The sequence below is a fragment of the Pelophylax lessonae genome (assembly GCF_965119305.1).
Source record: "Pelophylax lessonae genome assembly, chromosome: 4".
Classification (NCBI taxonomy): Eukaryota; Metazoa; Chordata; class Amphibia; order Anura; family Ranidae; genus Pelophylax; species Pelophylax lessonae.
This window is the reverse complement of record NC_138771.1, coordinates 174982956-175009624: the sequence shown is the minus strand read 5'-3', so window position 1 is coordinate 175009624 and position 26669 is coordinate 174982956. Positions and strand designations below refer to the sequence as shown.

The 26669-nt window shown below is 43.5% G+C and overlaps 2 protein-coding genes across 3 annotated transcripts in view; one reads left to right on the top strand and one right to left on the bottom strand.

Moving 5' to 3' along the window:
* The window catches only part of CAMK1D (calcium/calmodulin dependent protein kinase ID), a 422171-nt gene extending 398306 nt beyond the window's left edge, over positions 1 to 23865 (bottom strand). The window contains exon 1 of the mRNA XM_082254375.1: positions 23769 to 23865. Coding sequence (XP_082110501.1) covers positions 23769 to 23860 — 92 coding nt within the window. The 5' untranslated portion in view covers positions 23861 to 23865. The remainder of the gene's footprint in view (positions 1 to 23768) is intronic.
* The window catches only part of UPF2 (UPF2 regulator of nonsense mediated mRNA decay), a gene marked incomplete at its 3' end in the record, with an annotated part of 673568 nt that overhangs the window by 12726 nt on the left and 634173 nt on the right, over positions 1 to 26669 (top strand). The window lies entirely within an intron of this gene.

Below are 26669 nucleotides of genomic sequence, written 5' to 3'. Positions count from 1 at the left end.
TGGAGATGACAATATGTGATACTTTGCTTTGCTCTTAAAGCGGAGTTCCGGCCACAAAATCGACATAACTGATTTTATGGCCACCTGCTTGCTTTTCCTCACCTGAAACAGAAATGGATAGTTAGGATTTTTTTTTTTTTACTTACCTTGTAATTGCAGAAAGTACTCACCTTTCTTCCACTTCCTCCCTCGGCGGCCGCAGTCCGCGCCGTCACTTCCGGTTTGCAATGATTCCTGGGAGCTGAACGTCATCGCTCCCAGGAATCAATGCAACGGCACCGGCCCCGCTCGTCACTTCCGGTGCGACGCCGCATTCCATGCCCAGAAGCTGTGTAGGAATGCGGCGCCGCACCGGAAGTGACGAGCAGGACCGGTGCAGGCGCATTCTGGGAGAAGAAGACACGGAAGAGGACGCAGAAGAGGATCACGCTGGCTTCAGCTGCCCACATCCAAGATGGCAACGCTGGAGAAGAAATTTTATAAGTGAGTATTTCTTCTTGCAGGTAAGTGCGAACCGGGACAGATCAGAGGCTATCCATTGTGGAATGTACTAGCCCTGACTGTCCCGGGGGTATTTTCATTGAAAAAATTTTTTTGTGCCCGGGACTCCATTTTAAAGAAATGTTATAGTTCAAGCCATATTTTAAAGCCACTCATTTTTCCATTATTCACAAATACTCCCCAAATCGTTTTCTACATAAAAATAATAATAATAATAATAATAATAATAATAATAATAATAATAATTAGGCATGTGGTTACTGTGGTGAGTAAAAAAAAAAGGAGGGGGGCCTGGAGCCCAGCTAAATAGCACAGCCTTGTTTCGTGTCTGGGGGTCCTTTAATATGACTTGTTTCTTCCATATTTTACCACCTCTCCTTTTATCCCCATTATGCTCTCTGATTGCCTTGGGCCATGGGGACAAGAAGAGGGAAGAAGGAAGAGCATAGAGTTGGAATAACCAGCCAGGAAACTGGCCACCTGCACCACCATCACCAGAAACATGGACCAACACAACATCTGAAGACCACTAATGGTTACAATGACTATTGAAGAACCACCATTGGACACAGCCTGACCACTACTCTACCCTGGAACTATCATTGGACAGGGGTTCACCACAGTACACATGGGTATAGATTTATTAAACAAAGTTCATGAAACAGTGCTAAAAACCACAGGGCAGAGAGTTCGTCACCAACGTCTGTGCAATTAGACACCAATAACCAGGGTGAGTTGTTCTAACTGCTTACCAGAAGGTAAAAGACATAACGCCAGACAACAAATCCTCTTCAGCAGACCGGGATTACTTCATATATAACAACACAGCTGTGCATCCACAAATCCACTCAAGGATGAGAAAAACACGGTAATCGAGATCCATCAAAAAAAGAGGAGATAAACTCATGGTGAAGTAATGCTGAATAATGAAAGGTCGCATAACCAGAGTCAATGGACAATAAAGGATGAAAGGAGACTGACACCAGATAGTCGTGCAGGAATCACTCGGCACCACAGTGAGTCTACCTAACTGCTTACCAGGAGGTCAAAATATTAAGCAACAAAACAGTAGATTTCTGACAGGCAAGGGTATCCTTACATGGGATCGATCTGACTCATAGGTGCATGTATGGCAGGGTAATCCAACCGAATCCATTCATCAGAAATAACCAGTAGATACCCAAAAAGTAGATAATCTCATAGTGCAGGAAATAGATAGCAATTAAAAATGTATTGAAGGCTACTTACAAACAATAGAAGATAAATGGCAGTAAAGTCCGCAGTTCTCAGCGTGTCTATGCTTGGGTAGGAAGGTCACCTGACACGTTTCGGCCAATCAGCTTCCAGGTTTTACTGTGAAAGCTTAATTGAAGAAGCTGAAGTTAGAAACTGATTTACTATGCATAGCTGAACCAGATTCTGTGTGCGCCAGTTGTAGTAAATCTCCCCCATGGACTGACTACCACTAAACACAGGGATAGTGACCACCACCGAACACAGAGACAGACCACCATTAGAAACAGGAAAAAAACAATGCTACAACCGGGATATATGACTGCACTACTTCTAGACCCAGAGACTGATCATAATGGCCATATTTGTGACCAATATTACAGCCAAAAAATGGCTGCAATTGCAACCAGAACTCCAGTGTTCACAGGGACTAACCACTACTACAAAACGGCAGTATAGGAATAATCACCATTACAGTAGAAAAGCAACAGCCAGAAAGGCACCACTAATTAAACCAAGGAGTAACCACCACTATAGCCAGGTAGGGGCCATCACATTACCAAGAGTCCGGGAATGGCCATGTTAACACACTTACAGGTGAACAATGACAAAAACAACTTAGATTTTCGCTGATTCACAACTGATTACCAACTGAAAGGAATATCTGTTTATGTCTGTGGAAACATTCATTACTTACTATAATCCTACTGAAACCTTGTTTGAAATTTTGGAATCTTGGAGATTGCATTCATTTTCTTACCCCTTGAGTGTAGCAGTGGCAAGCCTTATTTTTCTCCACTGTAAAAACTATCCTTGATTGATCACTTCAAATGGCTTTAAAGCGTAAGTACAGCCTAATACCTTATTTCCCCCCCTGCAAACAATAATGTGAGCTGAGTTCAGCCTTACGTGTCAAAATGAAAAAATCCCAGTTTTTCTACCTTTATTTAGCAGTTTTCAGTGATGTCACATGACTTCAATCCCTCTTCCTGCTGAGTCCAAGAGCAGCAAGTGGGTATGGTTACTGAAAGCTAGTGACATCACTTCCAGGGAGGGGCACTGTTCCTCTGTAGCAAGTGGGTGTATAGAGAATGGGAGGAGCTGATGATAGGTTCCCGCCCAGTGTTCTCTCATCAGTAAGGATGAATTGTACATCCTAATTCATGAGAAAATGAAGAAATAAAAAAAAGAGCCAATCACACAGGACCCTGGGGTGGAGGGGCACATATACAGTATAGCTGTGCTGGGCTTTGAATGAAGACTACCATAGGAGAAGGAAGCTGGACACAGGGGGAGGGGGGAACTGTCAGTGTATCTGGAAGTGCTCTGGGGTCTCAGCTCACAGTCTACAATGATCATAGTACAGGCAACCACACTAAGTCTACATCTCCACTAGGGCAACTAATCAATGGCACCCATTCCCATCTATGCAACTTTGAAAAGGTGCCTGCACTACTTTGATGCAACTTTGATCCAGAGAGTGTAAAGTCGCAACAAAGTCTCACTCTAAATCGCAATAGTGGAAATGTAGACTAAAGCTCAGTTTCCACTAGTGTGACTTGTACAAACAACTTTACACTCTGGATAAAAGTCCCATCAAATTAGTACAGGCACCTTACCTATTGGAATTAATGGGCTGTGACTTGTCATACGACTTTATGTGTCCAAAGTCGCATGACAAGTTGCACTAGTGGAAACAGAGCCTAAAACTCATTACTCACATGTAATGAGCAATAGAAATGGATCTATATCCTTTTAAACGTTCAAAAATGTTCCTTTGTATCTTATTTATTTATTTATTTCATATATTGCACCGGTCACGTGACCCCCCTCCCCTTTCCTCTCTCCCTGGAGAAGCTGCTGGCCTAAATGAGGCTATGAGGACAAGAGGAGATGATGGTGAAGGTTAGGAGGGATGGGGGCAGGGCTGGGCAGGTCTAGGCATGCTTGTCTAAGAAAGACCGACAACCTTTTCAGGAAGTTAAAGAATGCTGACAAAATTTAGATAAAGGAAGCGTTGTCGGTGAAGAATGGAAAGAGGCTCATTGTCTAATTTAGATAAGACTTTCTAAGCTACACAAGCAGCTAGACAGAAAATGAATAATCTCAAAGATAAAGATATTTAACATACTATTAACCACTTAAGCCCCGGAGGATTTGGCTGCTAAAGGACCAGGGTTTTTTTTGCGATTTTTTACTGCGTGACTTTAACGGACAATTGCGCGGTCGTGCGACGCTGTACTTAAACGAATTTGACGTCCTTTTTTTCCCACAAACAGAGCTTTCTTTTGGTGGTATTTGATCACCTGTGCGATTTTTTGATCACGCGCTATAAACAAAAAAAGAGCGTAAATTTTGCAAAAATAACAATATTTTTCACATTTTTTTATATGAAATTCCCCAAAAAAAAAAGTAAAAATCAAAATTTTTTAACATTTTTCGGCCAATTTGTTTTATGCTACCTATGTTTGGTAAAAAAAATCGCAAAAAGCGTATTTTGATTGGTTTGCGCAAAAGTTATCGCGTTTACTAACAAAGAGAAAGATTTTTGTCATTTTTGGTGTTTTTTTTTTTAACGCATAATGGCGGCGATCTGCGATTTTTTTTTCGGTACTGCGACATTGCGGCGGACAGATCGGACCCTTGACTGACATTTTTGACACTTTTGGGGTTACCAGTGACATTACTGCAGTAATCAGTGCTATACATATGCACTGTTACTGCAAAAATGACACTGGCAGGGAAGGGGTTAACTTTATTGGACAGGGAGGGGTTAAGTGTGTCCTAGGGGCGTGCTTTCTACTGTGTAGGGACATGGCTATTGGTGTAAAAGCAAAGATCAACCGTTCTACATAGTAGAACGGTCAGATCTTCACTTTTACACAGGGAGAACTGACAGGCAGCTTGTTTACACAAGCTGCTCTGTCTTTCTCCCTTCACAGGAGCGATCGTAGTGTGGCCGGCGGACATCGAGTCCGCCGGTCACACGCACTGACTTGCCTGTGAACGAGCCGCGGCGGGCGCGCGCCTCGGCGGGCACGCGCCCGCCCGCTATAGGCTCGCAAGTCAGTGACAGGCGAGTGACGTACCGATACGTCACTCTGCCTGGCCGGGGCTGACCGCCGCAGTATATAGTCGTGCGGCGGTCGGCAACCGGTTAATAGGAAAAATTTAATTTTTGACTGGAGTTTCCCTTTAAAGAACAAATTCAGCATCTAACAGATGTATGAAACTGAGCTTGTTTTCTTGTTTTCTTCTAGCAGCAGTTTTAAACAATTACCCTGCAGATAAGCAAATAATAAATCATATAATGTGGTTCATTCAACAGCACAATTAATCCCAACATTAGGGGTAAGAAAGAATTCCCCTATGATTGTGCGCTTGTCAAGCTACTTCAAGGAGCCTAGGCATATGGGACTTCTTTAAATGGAAACTTTAATGACTCTGCATCATTTTTAGCACCTTTTTTTTTTTTTAAATCTTAGACATTTATAAATTATAATAATCATTATTACATTAATTAGTTATTGTACAATTAAGTAGGATCCACCTATCACAATAACGTCAAATCTGTTTTCTTTCAAGTTCTTCTTTTTTTTTTTTTTTAAACATTACTGTGATTAAAAACAAAAAAAGAGGTCATTGAAAGTACCCTACCAAACCCAGAAGCTCATTGACTCATCTAAATAGGGTGTTGTCCCAATACCTAAAACATATATCTACTAGCATGACCAATAGGGTGGTCACAACCCAGAGGCTATTTATTAGGACAGCTGCAGTTTATCTCATGATTATTTATTAATAGTCACACTGTTACTGTACTAATGACACTGGCAGGGAAGGGGTTAACACCAGGGGTGATCACAGGGTTAAATGTGTCACTAGGGGTGTGCTTTCTAACTGTGGGGGGGATGGACTTGCTGCCCATCCCCCTCCCACGTCCCCCCCCCCCCCCCCCAAAAAAAAAAGAATAATCAAGTCTTTTCATATTTTAGGCCAATTTGTATTCTGCTACATATTTTTGGTAAAAAAAAAATCCCAATAAGTGTAAATTGATTGGTTTGAGCAAAAGTTATCGCATCTACAAACTAGGGGAAAGATTTATGTCATTTTTATTTATTTATTTTACTAGCAATGGCAGCGATCAGCAAATTTTAGCGGGACTGCAGCATTGCGGCAGCCAGATCTGACACTTAACCACTTAAGCCCCGGAAGATTTTACCCCCTTCCTGACCAGGGCCTATATTGCGATTCGGCACTGCGTAACTTTAACGGACAATTGCGCGGTCGTGCAACGCTGTACCTAAACAAATTTGACGTCCTTTTTTACCACAAACAGAGCTTTCTTTTGGTGGTATTTGATCACCTGTGCGATTTTTTGATCATGCGCTATAAACAAAAAAAGAGCGACAATTTTGCAAAAATAACAATATTTTTCACATTTTTTTATATGAAATTCCCCCCAAAAAAATGTAAAAATCAAAATTTTTTAACATTTTTGTAGGGATGCACCGAAATGAAATTCTTGGCCGAAGCCGAAGCCGAATAATAATGAAATGTTTGGCCGAAGGCCGAAGGCCGAATACCGAACGCGGTGTTTCGCATTTTTTCCATTCATTTTGCCAATTTTTTGTCCTCTCTCTTATCCTCTCGTGTCTCTCTCTCTCTCTCTTGTCCTCTCACTCTCTCTCTCTTGTCCTCTCATGTCTCTCTCTCTCTTGTCCTCTCATGTCTCTCTCTCTCCCTAAATGTTACTGTAGGGAATGGGATTCAGTGCACACTGCAGCCTTGTACCATAGGGTTAATGTTAGTGACACTGTAGGGATTGGGAAGGATGCTGTGAATGGAAATCAGGAAGCATGCAGGCAGCCTTGTAAATTTTAATTGCAGATACAGGGCACTGGGCAGGTCAGGGTTAATGTGGTAACATCAATTACTCAGTGACAGTCAGTCAGTGTCAGTGTTGACTCGATCAGATTATACAGTGACAGACAGTCTCTCATAGTGGTGGTAGTAGGAGGCTGGAGGTGGACTAGTAGGATACATTACTCACTGGTGCACTGCAGCCCGCCCCACACATTCAGTGAGTCTTACTCTCCTCCCTAGTTTTTTCAATGGCACATTCAGGAAGCCAATCACGCCGTGAGTAGCGGCACAGCGGAACCAATCAGGTGTGCAGGCACGCGTGATTGGTTCCCTGTGCAGCTAATCACGGCGTGATTGGCTCCCTGAATGTGCCATTGAAAAAACTAGGGAGGAGAGTAAGACTCACTGAATGTGTGGGGCGGGCTGCAGTGCACGAGTGAGTAATGTATGTATGCTCACCGCTGAAGTGTCCCGGCTTCACGGAAGTCTGTGAGTCCTCCTGTCCTCCTCCGAGTCCCTTCCCCCTGCCTTTGTAAATATCGTGACCTCGGCGATATGAATATCGCCTACGGCCACAGAACGATAGTCGATATCATATTGACTATCGTTCAGCCCTATTGTTCGGCACAAAATTATTCGGCCTTTTGACTTATTCGGCCGAACACCGAAAGTGCTATTTTTTCTATTTACGGCCGAATAATGTTCGGCCGCCGAACATTCGGTGCATCCCTACATTTTTGGCCAATTTGTTTTCTGCTACATATGTTTGGTAAAACAAATCACAATAAGCGTAGTTTGATTGGTTTGCACAAAAGTTATTGCGTTTACTAACCAAGGGAAAGATTTTTGTAATTTTTGTTGTTTTTTTTTAAGTAATGGCGGCGATCTGCGATTTTTTTTGCGGGACTGCGACATTGCGGCGGACAGATCGGACCCTTGACTGACATTTTTGACACTTTTGGGGGTACCAGTGACATTACTACAGTAATCAGTGGTATACATATGCACTGTTACTGTAAAAATGACACTGGCAGGGAAGGGGTTAATTTTATTGGGGAAGGAGGGGTTAAGTATGTCCCTAGGGGCGTGTTTCTAACTGTGATTGGACATGGCTACTGGTGTAAGAACAGAGATCAACGGTCCTACTTAGTAGAACCGTATGATCTCCATTTTTACACAGGGGAGAATGACAGGCGGCTTTGTTTACATTAGCCGCCTGCCTTTCTCCCTTCACGGCGGACGATCGCGAATGACCGGCGGACATCGGGTCCGCCGGTCACACGCACTGACTTGTTAGGGAACGAGCCGGGGCGGGCGCGCGCCTCTGCGGGCACGCGCTCGCCCGCTATTGGCTCACAAGCCAGTGATGGGCTAGTGACGTACCGATACGTCACTTTGGCTGGCTGGGGCTGACCGCCGCAGTATATGTACTTGCGGCGGTCGGCAACCGGTTAACTGACATTTTTGACACTTTTGGGAGGGGCCAGTGACATTACTACAGTAATCAGTGCTAAAAATATGAATTATTACTGTACTAATGACACTGGCAGGAAAGGGATTAACACCAGGGGCGATCAAAGGGTTAAATGTGTCCCTAGGGCAGTGATGGCGAACCTTGGCACCCCAGATGTTTTGGTACTACATTTTCCATGCACTCTGCAGTGTAGTTGAGCATTATGGGAAATGTAGTTCCCAAACATCTGGGGTGCCAAGGTTCACTGTTACTGCCCTAGGGGGTGCTTTCTAACTGTGGGGGGATGGGCTTGCTGCATGTACACAGAGACCTGTGTTCCTAAATAGGAGGAACACAGGATCCCTGTGTTCATACCTGACAGAACAGAGGTCAACCGTGTTTACAACAGCAGACCTCCATTCTGTTTCCACGGGGAGCGATCGCGGGCAATAGCAGCCGCGGGAATCGCTTGTTCCCCCACTAGCGGTCCTGCAAAGCGGCATACAGGTACGTCATTTCACGGAACGGAGCCGATGTACAGGTACGTAGTTTCGTGGAACAGAGCCGACCTGCCGACGTAAAACTACGGCGGCTGGTTGGCAAGCGTTTAATATTTAAAAATATCAATAATGTGGTACAAACATTTTGAAAAATACCACCACCCACCATCATTCTAAAATGATAATGTTGTCACCCAAAAACACGCTCTCTGCCCTGTCTGAACATTTCGCTTACATGTGCAAAATTTGAGCGTGAGCTGTTATGATTTGTAAAAAAAAAAAATCCTGTAACACGTGACAATGAGCCCTGAGCATAAACAAACTAAACTGTATCAAATACAAAACCACAACATGCATTTTTTCATTTAAAAAAAAATTCAACAAAGGCAGATAAAGCTACAGTCTTTAAAATGTGTTGACTAGCCTACAGAGAGTTATATCAGTCATATGGAAATTACAATATCCCTGTGTACATCATAAAGAAGCATACAAAACACAAACGTCACAGAAGATGGAATGTGAGAGATACGTATGTTTATGATGATCAGGAAAGACATGTGCACCTCGGAGAAGGAAGGATATGCTTATCTGCAAGCAAGAGAAAAAGCACAAACCCCACTTCCACTCTACGTCTGATGCATGCCTGCTTTTTTTCTTGAATGATCAGTCAGCTCTAGGCGATTCAGTGAAGTCACAGCGAATTATGGATACACAGAGCATGATGTGCAAAGTGCAGGCAAATATAAACATGGGATGGTTCATTGGCTAGGGAATCAGATTGACACAAACTAACAGAGGGGAGCAACCTAAAGATCAACAACAATACTGCAATGTTATAGGGCAAAGACAGTGCCATAAAAGGGTTTGCAGCAATAAACATTAAAAAAAAAATTCTGCTCTTCATACCCAGTCGAACAATTTCCGCCACACCATCTAGTAGATGATAAATCTGGCTACTGTTCATTGAACCACGACTGAACCTTCACAAAATGAATGCCTGTCAATATATGTATCCTTGTATATGTATGATATCCTTGTAATGTGACCTGGTAATTAAATGATACGCAGTAGAGAATGGGTTAAAGCAACAGCTGCTTAACATGAAACAGAAGTCGTCTGCCCCATAGCCATTTCCGTCTCTTTTAAAAAAAAAAAAAAAGAAGTGAAATGTTTGTTTAATCTCCTGCTACTAGGGTTACGGCGATAACCACTGATTGGGTGCTGAGAAAACATGAGCTTGGTCCACCTGTTCACTTCACAACCCAACATCTTATTTTAGTAAATACCTTACAAGGAAACCAATACTGCAAGGTGCAGGTTGCATAAAGGACAAAGGTGATTTCCACGTATATTACTGTATATCGAGTTTTCTGTGTGTCCTAGCTGCGTTTTCACATTACAGGGTCGAATTAGTCTTCAGCTTTATGTTTGTATCAGTGGGGACCCAACCCAATGGGATCAATGAGGAAAATACAAAGAAAGCCCCTTTTTTAAGCAGAGAAAAGAGTTTGGCGTTGTTATGAAACCCAGCTTTTATGTAGATGTACCAAGCCCAATAATTTTACAAGCCAACACACATTTTGGTGCCTCCAATGTTAGACCTGTTCCTGGGTATATTTGAGCAGCTGATTTAAAAAGTGTAACTGTTTTTTCCCTATCAGCTCTAGATTTTGAGATACAGCATAAATGCCATATACCACTCTTCACCACTCATGGTCCCCCATCAAAAAGTTAGGATATAACTATAGCAAAATACATCAGGATGATTCAGGCAGCACTGCTTGGTCCACCTGTTCACTTCACAACCCAACAACTTGTATTAATAAATACCTTACAAGGAAACCAATACTGCAAGGTGCAGGTTGCATACAAGGACAAAGATGATTTCCAAGTGTATCACTGTATATCTAGTTTTCTGTGTGTCCTATCGGCGTTTTCACATCACAGGGTCAAATTAGTCTTCAGCTTTATATTTGTATCAGTGGGGACCCAACCCAATGGGATCAATGAGGAAAATACAAAGAAAGCCCCTTTTGTAAGCAAAGGAAAGAGTTTGGAATTGTTGTGAAACCCAGCTTTTATGTAGATGTACCAAGCCCAATAATTTCACAAGTCAACACACATTTTGGTGCCTCCAATGTTAGACCTGTTCCTGGGTATATTTGACCAGCTGATTCTAAAAATGGCATTGATTTTTCCCTATCAGCTCTAGATTTTGAGATACAGCATAAATGCCATATTCCACTCTTCACCACTCATGGTCCTCCATCAAAAAGTTAGGATATAACTATAGCAAAATACATCAGGATGATTCAGGCAGCGCTGCTTGGTCCACCTGTTCACTTCACAACCCAACAACTTGTATTAATAAATACCTTACAAGGAAACCAATACTGCAAGGTGCAGGTTGCATACAAGGACAAAGGTGATTTCCACGTATATTACTGTATATCTAGTTTTCTGTGTGTCCTATCGGCGTTTTCACATCACAGGGTTGAATTAGTCTTCAGCTTTATGTTTGTATCAGTGGGGAACCAACCCAATGGGATCAATGAGGAGAATACAAAGAAAGCCCCTTTTGTAAGCAGACAAAAGAGTTTGGCATTGTTGTGAAATCCAGCTTTTATGTAGCCAAGTACCAAGCCCAATAATTTCACAAGACAACACACATTTTGGTGCCTTCAATGTTAGACCTGTTCTTGGGTATATTTGACCAGCTGATTCCAAAAATGGCACTGGTTTTTCCCTATCAGCTCTATATTTTGAGATACAGAGTAAATGCCATATTCCACTCTTAACCACTCATGGTCCTCCATCAAAAATTAGGATACAACTATAGCAAAATACATAATTTTAGAAATATCCGTGACCATCATCAATTATTCCTTGAATATTTAATATATAATCTAACCTCTTTCTTTGTGTATCAAGATCCTCTCGCATATGCATTGTTATATGTCCTGTGGAGGCGCATAGTAGTACACCAAAAGACTGAAATTTATATTTGGTAAGGCCCTAAGAATCATTAAGCATTTTGAATGATATGACAATTATGTTTATTAACTTTTAAAGGATGGTTGTCCTATAATATGGTCCTGGCGCCCGACTAGGGAGCATTCCTTGAATGTGTGCCACCAGAGGTTTGTTTTCATTTTTTTTTCAGCACCACTATATAATATCTGAATATGCTATATATGTAATATGTGTATCAACATTTGTGTGTAAATGTTGTTGTTTTCATTTATAGATAAGCACTATAGGGTCTTTGTAGTCCTGAGGAAGCCATTGGTGGAACGCGTTGGCACTGAAGACCCCTATCATATAGTGCCCATCAGATTAGCCACCATATAATTCTTTCCCTTTGCGGGACTGTTTTTATAAAACTGTTATTTTGTACTGTTTGTATTGTTTTATTTATTATTTTTTGATACAAATAAAACATGGATTTTATTGAATGATGAATATCTCTCTATTTTGCCTGCACAATCGGACTTTCTCTATTTTCTCACATATATAGCAAAATACATCGGGATGATTGAGGCAGCACTGTGGAGAAGTAGGCATAACCTCTACGGTGCTCAATGTGCAAAAATGAAACAATATGAGTGACAATATACACACACCTCCTATACGATCATAACTGTTCCGATGTCAAATTGCAGTTGGAAGTACGTAAACACTCTCACTATATCTGCTAACTTGTATGCAAAAACACAAACTAGGTAACAGAAGAACACGTTGATCAGCAAGATCTTGTCAAAAGCTGACTTAACATGATATAAATTCAACCTTATCTAAGAAACTAGAGTTGATGCAATCTAGTCAAAGCAATTTTCTGAATCAGCTCCACAAATAACCCCAAGAACAGGGGTATGAGTGATAAAATGGAGAAAGAAACAAATGCAAGATATGCAGCTGTATACTGCATAGAAAAACCTTTGCATTACATTCATAGTTCCCTGCCAACTCCCTGCATTGATTTATGCTATCTGATGCTACCACAGAGGCCATGCCCAATGCACAGTACTGCGGGGCGATAGTGATGGGAGATAAAAGGCCATCTGAATTAGATACCTACATGTGAATCCTTTGCAGTACATGTTCATCGATGTCGTATAGTGCTCTACTGGGCAAACAAAGGACATTCAATGCTATATATCCCTGGGCTATAATGAAAGCCTACAGCAGCCAACCTTTGAGAAGTCCACATTTCAAAAAAAGTAATGTGGAAATAAACAAAGGACAACCACTTATACACTGGAAGGTATTCAGTCATGCTAAAGGCATACCTCCCCCTCACTCCCCCAACACAGGGTGCAGACCTTGAGTGGTCACTGTCCGTCCTATAAAGTCCACTCTCAAGCAACAAATAAAGAAACCCGCTCTTTGTTCCTTAAGAGTGAACCACTTATCGTAGTTTAACATTGTTGAGTTGATTTTGTCACAGAACATGCTACAAGAAGAGGAAAGCAAAGCTAATTGACTGCTAGAGAAGTCTTCCTCAACCTTTTTAACCAAGAAAAACCCTTAAAATATAAAGGGACCCCTGCTAAAAGAATCCAATCAAGCATTAGTGAGCAAAATGCACCTGACATTGGTGATAAGTGGGTAGAATGCCCCCCCCCTTACAGTGAAAATTGGAATTCTATCCTTACAGACAGCTATAAATAATATTGGTGTCATACCGCTGGCTCTTCCAAATGTTGTTGGCCCCAGAACAATTCCAGCACCATCAGATGGAAATTCAGTCAGTCAGAGCTATAGGAACCCATTGGCGTGTGCAGGGGGTATGCCATGTGTGCCTGGCCACACTCTAATCACTCTGTGCAGTGCCAATTCCCCCTACTGCCCGGGGTTCCCCCTCATGTTGCACCCCCCACCGCAGTGCTGCTGGCTTCCCTTCTCTCCTCTCTTCTCCCCCTAGCTGTGTTGGGGGATGTTTCCGGATGGGGAGTGGGGGAAGGAGCTAATCAATATGTGATTTACCAGCCCCTTCCTTTTCTAAATGAACACAGTGAACACACTTATACACTGTATTCAATCATAACTGAAGCATAGGGAACTGTGTTTGCTATGCTTCAGTTTGTAAATGAACAGGAAGCCGCTCAGCACAGAGCATTTCCCACTCATGTCCAGTGCAGCTGAAACTGCAGAGAAAGGCGTGTGTGTTTATGTTTTGAAGTGCACACCCTAATGCTACAGTGGTGATCAAAAGTTTGGGCACCCCAGGTAAAAATGTGTATTAATGTGCATAAAGAAGCCAAGGAAAGATGGAAAAATCTCCAAAAGGCATCAAATTACAGATTAGACATTCTTATAATATGTCAACAAAAGTTAGATTTTGTTTCCATCATTTACACTTTCCATCATTGACTCAATCAGCAATACAGATTGTGTGGCATTCGGACCAAAGTCGAACAGGACCCTTTTTTTGGTCCGCACCAGAATCGCATGTGTGAACTGGCACTCATTCTGTATGGCTGAATTCACAACACACAGACATCACATGTGATTTGCATAGCAGTGTGGTGCGAATCACCTGCAATGTCTGACATTGCATATGTGTGAACCAGCACTGACAGAACAACAGCTTCCAATGAGAAATGAATGAGTCAGATGCGCCTTCTGCCTCGCAGCTCCTGTACCTCATTTGCACCAGAATACATGGGTTACCATACAACACATTATAATGTAGTAACAGGGATTAAAACCTGCTGCATTAAAATGTATCTTGGCAATCTAGCCAGTAAGGCTGGCCATACACTGTAAGATGGCCCTTGTTCAGCCTCGTGGGTTGAACAAAAGAAATCAACTGATGTTTCCATCCCCAACAGCGTAGATGAATACATTTCTCCTGCTGGCCGATGGATTCTGGTATATATATCCTGTCTAAGCAAGGACTCAGCTATTGTATTCTGACAGCCAGCACCCAAAGCTGTCAGAATACCCAGACAGTGGCTGCATCTGGTTTTCCACCTGACTCCTTCCATTTTTATATTAATAATGTCTATTGGGAGCACAATACCTTTCCGTTCATTCTATAAGAGTGAGGGTGTTTCTCTGTAGTCCTAGTGGCGTCACTGTGCCTGCTTCAATAAGCATGGGGATGGGCAATACAAGGGCAGAGAGGGGGGGGTATGGGGTTTGAGCCGGGAGGTATGGGGGGCAGACAAGGTGGTACAGTGGCAGGGCTAGGTGGCACAGAGGGCAGGGCTGTGCTGCTTGCATGGAAACCAACAACAGTACCAGGAAGGTGCTGGTCCTTTGCACAGGCAAACCGTTATCAGTGAAGGCGAGGAGGATTGCTGAATGTCTTCAATAAACTGTTTTGACATTTAGCAATTCCTATAATGCATAATATAATCTTATATATATATATATATACATTTTAATATTTAGATATTTAGAAATTTATATATTTAGAAACTTTTAATATTCTTAGAAATAAAGTTTAGTATTTTTTATTTTTACCTGGAATTCCACTTTAATATAAATAATCTCATCAGTCTGTGGTCATTATTATTATTATTATTTATTATTCAGCATTTATATAGCGCCAACAGTTTGCGCAGCACTTTACAATATGTGGGAAACCAATACAGTTACAATACAATTCAATACAGGAGGAATTAGAGGGCCCTGCTCCTTAGAGCTTACAATCTAGAAGGTCATGTTTTATAGACTTTGTTTCTGCTCACAATAAGAAGTTAAATGCATAGTAGTGCAGTACAATGATTGTGCTCTCCTTCCTTTTAACAAATTGTTGGAGCCGTATCCATTTCACCTGGTGTTCCCTGCCACTCTCCAGGCCACTTTATGTGCCCCGTTAAATGACGGTTGGGTTCTAGTCAGTGCAACATCTTATTCTTATTCTTGTGCAATTTAAAGTGGAAGTAAACTCTTTTTTTACAGTTGTACCTATAGGTAAGTCTATAATAAGGCTTACCTGTAGGTATTGTGAATAACTCCAAAATGCTCACTGTTTAGCAAATATTCACCCTGCATGCAGCAGGTGATGTCTTCGGTGCATGCACTCTGAAGAGACAGCATAACCGTGCTGTCTCTTCAGAGCTCTGTGCCACCGTCTGTGACTCCCGCGCGCATGCGCGCAAGTGATGTTATGATGGCACAGCCAATCAGACGGCCGGAGGACGTGAATCCGGAAGGAAGACCAGGCGAAGATAGAAGCACCTTCAGCGGTGACAGCGCGCCGCTGGAAGGCTTTATTCTATAATAAGTATTTCTTAATGTGCTAGTATGCAACGCATACTAGCACATTACGCTATTGTCTAACGGGGTTTTAAAAAAAAAATGTGGTTTACTACCGCTTTAACAGGTTGCCTATTTAGAAAGGGACCACCCACCACCCTGTATGATTTAGGTTGTAGAATGCTACTATGTCTTTCATACTTATAGTTTTAATCTCCTATTGTGCATTATTAACGTTTTCTATTTTAGCTTACTTTGTCTGGTTTGTGTCCATAAAGTCTATGAGCCACGATTCAACCTTTTTCCTTTTGTATTGAATATATTGGGACGTGGCACTGTGGTATGATCAGCGTAACAAGTCCCCATACTAAAGCCACCCAATGGTTCCTCGTTTACGTTGTTTCTAGATGTTAGATTTGATTCAAATAGAGAGGGATAAGAACACCAGTCAGGTTTTTTTTTTTGCTGTGTGTTTCACCTTCGCTATCTATCATATTTATCACTATAAGTCCCGATTTACATATATGCGATGTGGAAGCCCTGAGAATCCACTGTGGGTTCCCGCATCGCATCCAATTCGCAGACAGTTCACACTGCCATATACGAATCGCTGGGGGTGTCAATACAAAGTTAACGACACCCCCAGATCAGTTTGCATATCGCAGTGCGAACTGTCAGTTCAGACATGAATCGGATCGCATAGGTGTGATCAACCATGCGATCCGATTCTGGCGCGGACCCAAAAAAGGGTCCTGCCTGAGTTGTGTCCGAATGCGATGCGAATTCAGCCATACAATCTGTATGGCTGAATTTGCATCACACAGACATCGAATGTGATTTGCAGAGCAGTGTGCTCCGAATCACACGTGATGTCTTTCATCGTATATATGTGAACCAACGCTCACTGAAAGTGAAAGAAAATCCAAATCTTCCATCTTCCATTAGAGCCAATGATGTTCTGGTGACCCTGATGACAACCAGAGATTCCCTCATTTTGGAGCGATTTCTTCTCACTTTCTCTTTTGGCTTTGGGACAGGGAGTGAAGGAAAATCTCTCCAATGGGACGCAGATGGAAACAAAAACCTGACAGGGGTCATAACCCTTCCTTACGCTTTGCAAAATGAAAAAAAGTTTTAATTTTAGTTCTACCTTATTCAATTGAAAATTGGTTGTGTCCAGAATTTTATGAAATGTATTAAAAAAATATGTTTATGTTTGATTTATGTTGACAACTGTTTTTTTGTTCTTGAGTGCTATAATATTTACTTTATTTCCTTAGGCCCCTTTCACACTTGCGGACCATTTAGATCCTTCTGTCAGTTTTTCAGGCGGATCTGAACGGATGCCCCATGCATCTCTATGGGGCATCGGATGTCAGCGGAGACATGTTCGCTGAAATCCGATCCGATCCTGTCCGTCAAATCCGGACAGATGGAAACCTTATTTTCCATCCGTCTGGCGGATCGGATCGGATGGGATCGGATGAGAAAGGACAGGCGGTCCGTTTTCATCTGATTCCCCCATAGAGGACAGCGGGGACTTGACAGCTTTGTCTCCGCACACAGAGTAGAGACAGAGCTGCCATCCTCCTGCTCAGCGGGGGATCGGCGGATCGATCCCGCGCTGAGAAAAACTGAGTCCGCCGATGGACTCTACAGTGTGAAAGGGGCCTAATGCTATGTTATCAATATTATGTAGATGATCGCACTTCAAGAAAGAAAGAGCAGCATACCCTCATACCTCATTTTAATTATTCTATTTTTTCCTGTGTTCAGAGTTTAGGCAGAATGTTTTAAACTGATGAAACCTTTCAAAAACAGGGAGTAGGCAGATATAAAACAGTCGGTGGATGATCCTTTATAATAACGAACTTCCATTAATTACAACACTTAATTAAAATAGATTATCAGCTAAGAAAATAATGACTCCTAAACCATTTGTTACCCAACACTTCATACTCCTGATATGTGCCTGCTCTACCATGCACTTGTATGAGAAAGTATCCTGTTCTCTTTGTAGTGCTACCTTTGTGTGAGATCCCTGGTGTTCCTGCCAGTCCCCTTGCATTCTTAAAAAGGAAAAAAAAAAAAAACAGACCACACTAAGCAGTAGAGCACAGCATGGTCAGTTCTCTAGCTCTAATGATCAGGCTTGTCCTGACACGCCCCTGAGGCACAGCCATTCACTGGGAAGCTCAGTCTGCTGCTGTTTCTCCTCCTCCCAGCTCCTATGCAGCCAAGAACAGAGGGAATGTGATCACTTATAAAAAGGAAAAAAAGGTATTTATATATATATTTTTTTATATCTATACACAAATGTTTTAACTTTCATTTCTATTTTAAACTGAATGGGTTGTATTTTAAGGCAGGGCCATCTTACCGAATGGGCACACCGGGCAGTTGGCCAGGGGGACCCACTTGCCTGGGGGGCCCCACCTGCCCAGTGACCTAGCCCCAGCCAAGCATTAGTCCCGATTCCCATGTGCATCCCGCCGAACTCAGCAGGTGGCAAGTGCCTGTTGGCCCTGCGCAGTTGATTGTGGAGGGGGACCCCACAATTGTAGGAATCCCTGTCTGCCTCCACGGGAACGGGCCCACACAGGACAGTGGAGTCTGACTCTCATCCGTGTGTGTGTGTGTTCATCAGACCCAGCCGCCAAACTGCGAAGCTGTCATTAGCCTGGCACTGCTGTACCAATAAATTTCGCCTTATTAATAATTTACATTTTATTCTGTGTAGACGGGGCCCCAGTGCACTGCATTGCCCGGGGCCCTTTAATGCTCTTAAGATGGCACTGTTTTAAGGTGATCTTTTACGATCACTTTAAGTTCCCTGTGTAAGGCTGAACACTAGGCGTGCTTTGTCCCCTTATAATCCAGCCAGTGATTTGGAAAAACACCAAAGTATTTATTTCCATGGTACCTGTACATGCAAACCCCAGAAGCAAGCATGGCTCCCAGGAGCTCCATTTCTACTTTCTGCTCATTTCATTTCATTCACATCCCACTTTCTCCAACACTGCAGGCAATGCACCTGCTACAACTTTTATGTCTTATTAAATGACAGCAATAGACAGAAGTGTTGGAGTTGGCCTGTGTGCAACAGCAATGCAAAGAAAACGTCTTTAGATTGTAATTATTACATTAGAAATCTCAACATTTTACATCTAACCTTACAAATAGACTGATTTTTACTGTTCACAGATGTAAAAAAAAAAAAATTAACTGTCAAAAGTGCACAGTAAGACCTTTACTCTAGGCTCATCCTGACTCATTCTACACCAACTGTCATACAGATAACAAAACTGAAACTTTCTAGTATAAAAAAACACCTACTTAGCATGCATCCTCTAATGCATATTTAAAAATCAAACTGCATTTACATTCTATTAAACCTTATATCCTATAAATGTAAGCCTACATGTTTGCTTACTATTATAGTGGAAGGTGCAGTGATTACAGACAAAGAACAGCAACCCAATGTAACCAAATATAACAGGACTACAAAACCTGAAATCTGATCAGTAGACTACAAGGTTTCTGCCCTTTGCACACAGTCATGATACTTTACACGGCTCTATTATAATTCCAGTAATGTATCAAAATGTATGATATCTCATTTCTAAAAGCAGAAGCATGACCCAGAGCAACCAATCACCTTCCAGTTGTCATTTGGCTGGTACAAACTGAAAAATGAAAGCCAATGTGATTGATTGCTGTTGCTATTTGCTTGTATCAAAAGTTCCAATACTTTATAACAAAACAGTAATATATAAACAAAATGCAGCTGAATAAACATCAAGTTTATATATTGTGTTGCGTTGCGATTCAGATGCTAATATAATGCGATGATGAAAAGGGTCTTGTGCGAGTTTACAGCGTTTCGTTGCAAATTTAGTCTCCATAGACATCAATGTAAATCGGTCTGGACTCGCATTATCAGTTCAGATATGTGCGAATTCTTATTTTTTGTTTGATTTTCCCCTCAGCTCCACCCCTCCTGAGCTTAACCACTTGCCGACTGCTCACAGTATATTTACTGCGGCAGTCAGCCCCTCACAGGCAGAGCGACGTAGGTCTACGTCACTAGCCTGTGAGGCTCTGGGGAGCGAGCGAGCCGCCGGAGGCGCGCTCCCGCTCGGTCACTACCCCCCCGCGCGTGTGACCGACGGACCCGATGTCCGCCGGTCACTCGGCGATCGTCGGGGGAGAGGGAGAAAGTCAGGCGGCTAGTGTAAACAAGCCGCCTGTCATTCTCCCCGGTGTAGAAACGATGATCACACGGTCCTCAAGCCACAGCCAATCACAGTTAGAATCACGCCCCTAGGGACACACACAGCCCCTCCCTCTCAAATAAAGTTAACCCCTTCACTACCAGTGTATTTTTACAGTAACGGTGCATATCTATAGCACTGATTACTGTAGAAATGTCACTGGTAACCCCAAAAGTGTCAAAAATGTCAGTCAAGGGTCCGATCTGTCCGCCGCAATGTCGCAGTCCCGCAAAAAAATCGCAGATCACCGCCATTACGCGTTAAAAAAAAAACAACAAAAATGACAAAAATCTTTCCCTTTGTTAGTAAACGCGATAACTTTTGCGCAAACCAATCAAAATACGCTTTTTGCAATTTTTTTTACCAAACATATGTAGCATAAAACAAATTGGCCAAAAATGTTAAAAAATTTAGATTTTTACATTTTTTTGGGGGGGGAATTTCATATAAAAAAATGTGAAAAATATTGTTATTTTTGCAAAATTGTCGCTCTTTTTTTGTTTATAGCGCATGATCAAAAAATCTCACAGGTGATCAAATACCACCAAAAGAAAGCTCCGTTTGTGGAAAAAAAAAGGACGTCAAATTAGTTTAGGTACAGCGTCGCACGACCGCGCAATGGTCCGTTAAAGTCACGCAGTGCGAATCGCAAAATACCCCCTGGTCAGGAAGGGGGTAAAATCTTCCGGGGCTTAAGTGGTTAATTAACATAATCAACGCAATCAAATTTTCATTACAATCGCGCTGGTACTATTGAAAAACACAAGGTAAACTCGCACTGCAAATTCGCATAGCAATGGCATCCGTTCACAATCGCACAAGTGTGAACCGGCACTTAGTGTGTTTTATATTTGTTGTAAAACAGTAATATATCAGTAGGGCTGGATGGATGATCTAACTAAAAAAACTGTAACCAACAGATTGCCATGTGTGAATACATTTGCCCAGCCAATCATCGGTGACAGCCCAATCCTCAAAGCTCAAACTTTGCACAATTATTTTGCTGAGTTTACCTAATTCTCATCTCACATAAAAGAGTTCTTTCTGTATGAGCAGGTTCTGCTAGTAGCTATGAAATTCAATATTGTTACATGATACACTGTATTCTCTTGTGTTTAACAAATATTACTATTATTATTCTTTGTCGTTTGTATACTCACAGTGTGCGGGTTCTATGGGCTCTATGCTTACACTGTCATACCTTAATATATATTTACTTTGTATGTAACAAAACTATAGAATGGAACTTCTTGATTGCTACATGTCTATGGGGATGTGTTCCTCTACACAGCATCATTCCTGCTCATTCGCTTCATCATGAAGAGCCTAAAGAGTGCAACATCCTAACACAATGACAGATAATATTAACCCAGGCAGAACTAGAAAGCATGTAGCCCTATGTATCGTATATATATTTTTATAGAATTTCTAAGGCTTATGTCTCTTATTTATTTAACTCTGTACTTTGAACTATAAAAATAGTATTCAGACCCCCGCCTCCCCCCCCATATATACCAGTCCATGGATCTCCTTGTGACCCAAGTATAATTCACCTACCTATCTACACTCTAAGCACCAGGCAGTAAGAACAGTCCATGAATCACCCAATGATCCCAGTATAATTAACCTCCTATGCACACTCTAAGCACTGGTCAGCAGGTATAGTCCATATATTGTATCTCCCACTGATCCCAGTATAGCCCACCTACTTAGGCAACTGTAAACACTGGTCAGTAGGTGTAACCTATGTATCTCCCAGTGATCCCAGTATAACCCACCTATCTAGGCAACTCTTAGCACTGGTCAGTAGGTAAAGCCCATGTATCTCCCAGTGATCCCAGTATCACTCACCTACCTAGACCCACTCTAAGCACCTGTCGGCAGGTAAAGCCCATGTATCTCCCAGTGATCCCAGTATCACTCACCTACCTTGACCCACTCTAAGCACTGGTTGGCAGGTAGAGTCCATGTATTCCCCAGTGATCCCAGTATCACCCACCTACCCAGTTAGGCACACTCTAAGTACTGGTCTACAGGTATAACCCATATATCTCCCAGTGATCTCAGTATAACCTACCTACCTAAGCACGCAGGTATAACCTATGTATGTACCAGTATCACCCACATACCTAGGCACACTGTAAGCACTGGTCAGCAGGTATAGTCCATATATTGTATCTCCCAGTGATCCCAGTATAGCCCACCTACATAGGCAACTGTAAGCACTGCACAACAGGTAGAGCCCATGTATCTCCCAGTGATCCCAGCATCACCCACTTACCTAGGCACACTCTAAACACTGGTTAGCATATACAGACAATATATTGTATCTCCCACTGATCCCAGTATAACCCACCTACATAGGCAACTGTAAACACTGGTCAGCAGGTGTAACCCATGTATCTCCCAGTGATCCCAGTATAACCCACCTATCTAGGTAACTCTTAGTACTGGTCAGTAGGTAAAGCCCATGTATCTCCCAGTGATCCCAGTATCACTCACCTACCTAGACCCACTCTAAACACTGCTCGGCAGGTAGAGCCCATGTATTCCCCAGTGATCCCAGTATCACCCACCTACCCAGATCCACGCTAAGCAGTGGTCAGCAGGTAGAGCCCATGTATACCCCAGTGATCCCAGCATAACGCATCTATCTAGACCCACTCTAAGCACTGGTCAGCAGGTATAACCCATGTATCTCCCAGTGATCCCAGTAAAACAAACCTACCTAGACCCACTCTAAGCACTGGTCAGCAGGTATTGTGGAACCCATGTTTCTCCCAGTGATCCCAGTATCACCCACCTACCTAGACCTACTCTAAGCACTGGTTGGCAGGTATTGTATAACCCATGTATCTCCCAGTGATCCCAGTATAGCCCCCTTACCTAGACCCACTCTAAGCACTGGTCGGCAGGTAGTGCCCATGTATTCCCCAGTGATCCCAGCATAACCCACCTACCTAGACCCACGCTAAGCACTGGTCAGCAGGCATAACCCATGCATCTCCCAGTGATACCAGTAAAACCAACCTACCTAGACCCGCTCTAAGCACTGGTCAGCAGGTATTGTAGAACCCATGTTTCTCCAAGTGATCCCAGTATAGCCCACCTACCTCGACCCACTCTAGCCACTGGTCAATAGGTAGAGCCCATGTATCCCCCAGTGATCCCAGCATAACCCACCTACCTAGACCCACTCTAAGCACTGGTCAGCAGGTATAACCCATGTATCTCCCAGTGATCCCAGTATAACAAACCTACCTAGACCCACTCTAAGCACTGGTCAGCAGGTAGAGCCCATGTATCTCCCAGTGATCCCAGTAAAACCAACCTACCTAGACCCGCTCTAAGCACTGGTCAACAGGTATTGTAGAACCCATGTTTCTCCAAGTGATCCCAGTATAGCCCACCTACCTCGAACCACTCTAGCCACTGGTCAGCAGGTAGAGCCCATGTATCCCCCAGTGATCCTAGCATAACCCACCTACCTAGACCCACTCTAAGCACTGGTCAGCAGGTATAACCCATGTATTTCCCAGTGATCCCAGCATAACACACCTACCTAGACCCACTCTAAGCACTGGTCTACAGGTAAAGCCCATGTATTCCCCAGTAATAGTCATCCATGTGCCAGTGCAGGTTAGTTGGTAAAGTTCCCGTGTCGGACGGATCACACACACACATGTATATAGAGAGGTAAGTAGTAGATCAGGGTACACTCCCGGTACTTACGATCCGAGCACCTCCCTGAAGTCGAAGATCTTCTTGATGTCCTCCACTTGTTTCTTCCAGGAGGAGCTGTTCTCCCCGTTCTCCCGAGCCATGGTGAGGAGGGGTGCCGGGCACAGTGCTCCTTCCTCCGGGCACAGAGTTTCTTCCCCGGGGCACAGTGCTCCTTCCTCCGGGCACAGAGTTTCCTCCTCCAGGCACAGTGCTCCTTCCTCCGGGCACAGAGGGTACCAGGCACAGAGTTCCTTCCTCCGGGCACAGTGCTCCTTCTTGTGGGCACAGAGTTCCTTCCTCCGGGCACAGTGCTCCTTCTTGTGGGCACAGAGTTCCTTCCTCCGGGCACAGTGCTCCTTCTTGTCGGCACAGAGTTCCTTCCTCCGGGCACAGTGCTCCTTCTTGTGGGCACAGAGTTCCCTCCTCCGGGCACAGTGCTCCTTCCCCCGATGTGACTTGTCACACTTCCTGGCTGACTATGACAAGTGAGCTGATCCCCGGGGGAGCCGGTGTGGCAGGCATCGGTGGAGGAGAGGAGGTGCACCGCCTTGTCCTTGTCTGCTCGGCGCTGTGCTCGGGTAGGAGGAGGGGGGGAGGAGGTGTCACTTGGCAGGGCTGGGCTCCCCCTACTCCAGGCTGATGATGATGACACAGGCTCGGTGCACGCCGCTCTCTCTATTAGAGGGATGTCACACGGAGGAGCCCCGATCAGCCTGACAACTCACTAATGACTTGGAGATAATTCGCATTGCACCAAAATTCCGCACACGTCAAGGAGACTCCTATCCTGGGGGCTGGACCTGCCGGATCCCACATCTCACTGCACCGCACCGAAAAGTGCCAGCAGCCCACCGGGGGGGAGAGGAGTCCAGCCAGCCCTGGAACTAGCATAGTAATGCTGCATGCCCCGCACCATGCATGACAGCTCTGCCTGGGGATCACATCATCATCCATCAGGTCCTTATTATCACTAAAGTGACACTTCAATGAGATCTGAAAGTGACCCCTCTCATCCTTGTGCATAGGTGGCCATACACCTTACAGTCTGATTGTACAGTCTCCCTTACACTTGCAGGAGGAGGAGGGTGTAAAAAAAAAAAAAAAAAAAAAAAGTGGCTGAGCCAAGGTTTTACCACCCCCCTCTTACTATCCCCCCCCCCTCCCCACCACCACCAACACCCCCCACCAGCTTATACACATCCTTCATTGCGCAGCACAAATGTAGTGCTTAGGGGCCAAAACTGCCACCAAACACAACCCATTCCAGTAAACAGGACTTCCATTGAAAAACCCTCTTAGATTGTAAGCTCTAGTGAGCAGGGTCCACTGATTCCCAATGTATTACATTGTATTGTAATGTATATTATGTTGTAAAGTGCTGCGTAAACTGTTGGCGTTATATAAATCCTGTAATGTAAGTAATAATAATAATTCAAAAACGCTGTGCGGCTGTCAAATAAATATATATATTTGACATTCAAGAGGCAGCAGTATTGCTCCATTTATCCCCTGTCATCCACTTCTGTACCACTCTCTGATAAGCAATCCATGGCAAAGCAACCGGGGTGTAAACTAAGGCTGGCCATAGATCGTTCAAATCTCGGCCTGGAGATTCGAACCATTAATGGGTAGGCTGAATGTACCAGGTTGATTGACCATTAATGGGCAGGCTTAATGTACCAAGTTGATCGACCATTAATGGGCAGGCTGAATGTACCAGGTTGATGGACCATTAATGGGCAGGCTAATTGTGCCAAGTTGATCCACCATTAATGGGAAGGCTGAATGTACCAGGCTGATAAACCATTATTAGGCAGGCTGAATGTACCAAGTTGATGGACTATTAATGGGCAGGCTGAATGTACCAGGTTGATAGTCGATTATTAGGCAGGCTGAATGTACCAAGTTGATGGACCATTAATGGGCAGGCTGAATGTACAAGGTTGATAGACTATTATTAGGCAGGCTAAATGTACCATTAATGGGCAGGCTGAAGTTACTAAGTTGATGGACCATTAATGGGCAGGCTGAATGTACCAGGTTGATCAACCATTAATGGGCAGGCTGAAGTTACTAAGTTGATCAACCATTATTGGGCAGGCTGAATGTATCAGGTTGATCAACCATGATTGGGCAGGCTGAATGTACCAGGTTGATCAGCCATTAATGGGCAGGCTGAATTTACCAGGTTGATCAATCGATCAACTTGGGTACAACCAGCATGCCCGATTCGATTGCAATCATCACAAGTGGCTGCAATAGCTGCTAGCAATAATCACTGTCTTTCTTCTGGTGGGGGCAGGAAGCCAGCCTCACTGGGAGAAGACAATGTCCTGGCAGGAGGGATTCCCACATCAACACTCTCTGTGTTGATAGGAGAACCGAACCAATTTACTGGTTGCAGGAAAGACATTTGCTTAATGCATAGCCTGCCTAAGACTTATGGTGGCCATACATACTTCCATAAATGATTGATTTCTTTTTCAATCAATCGCAAGATCACGCAAGATCACGTACACGTACGTGATTTAGTGCACAGGGTCTGGGGCGCATGCGCCGCCGGCGACCAGCTCCTGGTGTGATTGGACACAGCGGAAGCCAATCAGCTGGTCCTGTGGACACAATGGACCCGCCGATCGTTCATAGGAGAGACAGGACAGTGGTCTGCCTATGTAAACAAGGCAGACCGCTGTTCTGTCAGAGAGGAAGATGGAGATCTTGTGTTTCTGCTAAGCAGAAACACAGATCTCTGTCTTCCTCCAGTTAGGCCATTCCACACAGTTAGCAAGCACTCCCTAGGGGTACACTTATCCCCTTGATTGCCCATGATGTTAACCCCTTCCCTGACAGTGTCATTAGTACAGTGACTGTGCATTTTGTTAGCACTGATCAATGTATTGGTGTCACTTG